Raw genomic sequence first — 3,482 nt, 5'->3', positions numbered from 1 at the left:
GTTGCTATAGAAACAGGCGTCCCTGGCGGCAGAGAACAGCGTGATGTGTGTGTGTTGCTATAGAAACAGGCGTCCCTGGCAGCAGAGAACAGCGTGATGTGTGTGTGTTGCTATAGAAACAGGCGTCCCTGGCGGCAGAGAACAGCGTGATGTGTGTGTGTTGCTATAGAAACAGGCGTCCCTGGCAGCAGAGAACAGCGTGATGTGCAGCTGCCTGTACTACCAGGAGAGAGGAGGTGGGCGGGGCTGGCAGAAGGCCTGGTTCATCATCCCTGAGAAGGAACCCCTGGTGCTCTACATATACGGCGCTCCTCAGGTATACATTACTTTACATTATACTCTACATTATACTATATATATATACTATGCATTATACTATATATACGATGCATACTATACATTATACCATATATACTATACATAATATACATTATACTATATATCTATATACTATACATACTATACATTATACTCTACATTATACTATATATATACTATACATACTATACATTATACTATATATATATATATACTATACATACTATACATTATACTATATATATATATATATATATACTATACATTATACTATTTATATACTATACATACTATACATTATACTATATGCATGCTATACATTATACTATACATTATACTATATATATATACTATACATACTATACATTATACTATAGGTATACTATATATACGCTATAAACTATACATTATAATATACAAGAACTCCTGGTGCTCTAAATATATGGCACTCTGCAGGTATACATGATATTATTCATGATACTATACATTGTACTATACATACAGGGCCTTAGATATACATTATACACACTATATAAACTATACACATACTGTACATACTGTATGTACTATGTATACATTCTATACGGATTATATATACAGTCTAATACTAAACACACAATGGATATGGTGTGTGTGTGTGATTGTGTGTATAGGACGTCAAGGCACAGAGGAGCGTCCCTCTGATTGGCTGGCAGGTTTCCCTCCCTGAGTCATGTGATCGCCGCCACGCCTTCAAGATGACCCAGAGTCACATGACCCTGCTGTTCAGCGCCGAGGCGGAGGAGCTACAGACGCGCTGGATGGATGTCCTATCACGTGCTGCCAAGGGGGAGGAGCCAGTCGCCCACAGTCCAATCGCAGAGTGTCTGGACGAGGAGGGGGAGGAGCCAGCAGCAGAGAACACGTGATTCCATAGGAGAAGATTACACACAGACACACACACACACACACACACTGATAGAAACACACCCACACACACGCACACAAACAAACAAACACACACAAACCAGACACAGAAGCACACAGACACGCAGACACGCACAAACACGCACACACTCACACACACACACAAAATGTAATAGTGTTGCATGACTGATCTATGTAGTGTTTAACCCAGAACTCATAGAACTCTCTCTCTCTCTCTCTCTCACGCTCTCTCTCTCTCTCTCTCTCTCTCTCTCTCTCTCTCTCTCTCCCTCTCTCTCACGCTCTCTCTCTCTCTCTCTCTCTCTCTCTCTCTCTCCCTCTCGGTCTAGAATTGATCTAGAGTTAATCTAGAGGTCTAGAGTTGGTCTAGAGTTGGTGTAGAGTTTATCTAGACTTGATCTAGAGGTTTAGAGTTGGTCTAGATGGGTTCTAGAGATCTAGAGTTGGTCTAGAGTTGGTCTTGAGTTGATCTAGAGGTCTAGAGATCTCGAGTGGGTCTAGAGGTCTAGATCAGTTCTAGAGATTGAGCGTTGGTCTAGAGGTCTAGAGTTGGTCTAGAGGAGGTATGAAAGTGTAGCGGAGGTCTATAGTTGGTCTACAAGCCTAGATTTGTTCTAGAGGTCTAGGCCTGGGGGAGGTTCTAGATGTCTAACGCGGTTCTAATTTGGAGGTTCTTATCTTGGTATTTATGATTCTGAAACTGCTCCCTCAAACATTGCTGCCATGGCATTTGCATACAGACAATATTCATACATGAACCAAAATACCAACACGTCTATATTCTATCATCATGAGGACCTTGGTCTGGAAACCTACTGGATACCAACAAGTACCAGGTCCTAACCAGTCTAAACTAGTTATGTTGGTAAGTAACCACTCCAAAGTAGTTTTACCGTGGCTAATTAGTCTAAACTAGTTATATCCATACATGACTCGTCCAAACTAGTTATAACCCAACATAGTCTTATTTGACATGTTGGTTCTCCTTACCTCTCTGCTTTGTCATTTTATTTTATAAAACCAACAGAAAGATTTACACCGCCATCAGTAGCTGTTAGGCCCAAAGGATTTCTATAGCACAAGTTAGCTGGTGGGGCTACTAGCTATAGTACATGTAGCTGTGAGCTGGTGGGGCTCCTAGCTATAGTACATGTAGCTGTAAGCTGGTGGGGCTCCTAGCTATCGCACATGTAGCTGTTAGCTGGTGGGGCTCCTAGCTATAGTACATGTAGTTGTTAGCTGTTGGGGCTCCTAGCTATCGCACATGTAGCTGTTAGCTGGTGGGGCTACTAGCTATAGTACATGTAGCTGTTAGCTGGTGGGGCTACTAGCTATAGTACATGTAGCTGTTAGCTGGTGGGGCTCCTAGCTATCACACATGTAGCTGTTAGCTGGTGGGGCTACTAGCTATAGTACATGTAGCTGTTAGCTGGTGGGGCTCCTAGCTTTAGTACATGTAGCTGTTAGCTGGTGGGGCTCCTAGCTATATCTTGCCATCTTTGGCCGTTATTTCAGTTGGTTTAAAAAAGATACATTCTGTTGTAAAGATGTGTTGTAAATTATTGATGAATTAATGATGAATTAAGAATTATTAAATTACATGGAGATGTTGACTGTCCAAGATCATTGTGGTGAATATTTTGAATTTGTGTCATTTAGACACAGATTAAATTGTGAAGCTGTTTTTGTAGTCCATAGAGAAGAAGATTTTACAATGGAGAGAATATTTATACCACAGTACAGTATTAAGGGGTAGAGTTCATCACTATACCTGGACCAATCACACGGTACCTTGGCTGTGCGGTCTCCATCATACGGGAACCACTTTCCTGTCCTGTCTTTCTATTGGACCACGCAGGTTACCGTTACCACGGTAACCTGCACTAGGTTATCACAGTAACTCGCCCTTGGCTACCCCGGTGACTTACCCTATGTTATAACAATAACTTGCCCTAGGTTACCACGGTAACCCCTCTTAGGTTACCACAGTAACCCGCCCTAGGTAACCTCGGTAACCAACTCTAGGTTACTGGGGTAACTTGCCCTGGGTTACCATGGTAACCCAACCCGATCACCACAGTTACCCGTTGTAAGCTACCAGGGGGACTCGCCCTAGGGTACCACGGTAACTGGTGCTAGGTTGCCAGGGTTACCCCAGCGGCTCTATTCTGTGGAGCTGTGTCTTTAAGCTATTGATGGTTATTGATTGTGTACACAGCTGTAGTCATTGATGGTTA

At 42.5% G+C, this 3,482-nt stretch overlaps 1 protein-coding gene across 4 annotated transcripts in view; it reads left to right on the top strand.

The window, feature by feature from the left end:
* The window catches only part of fgd1 (FYVE, RhoGEF and PH domain containing 1), a 15,923-nt gene extending 13,022 nt beyond the window's left edge, over positions 1-2,901 (top strand). For 2 of the 4 annotated variants that reach the window (XM_030355071.1, XM_030355062.1), the window contains exons 17-18: positions 170-316; positions 972-2,901. In XM_030355071.1, coding sequence (XP_030210931.1) covers positions 170-316; positions 972-1,226 — 402 coding nt within the window. In that variant the 3' untranslated portion in view covers positions 1,227-2,901. The other 2 variants (XM_030355078.1, XM_030355087.1) reach the window with 2 other exon arrangements.
* The last annotated feature ends 581 nt before the right edge of the window (positions 2,902-3,482 follow it).

The sequence above is a fragment of the Gadus morhua genome, chromosome 1, assembly GCF_902167405.1.
Source record: "Gadus morhua chromosome 1, gadMor3.0, whole genome shotgun sequence".
Taxonomy (NCBI): domain Eukaryota; kingdom Metazoa; phylum Chordata; class Actinopteri; order Gadiformes; family Gadidae; genus Gadus; species Gadus morhua.
This window is presented reverse-complemented; position numbering and strand designations above follow the sequence as displayed.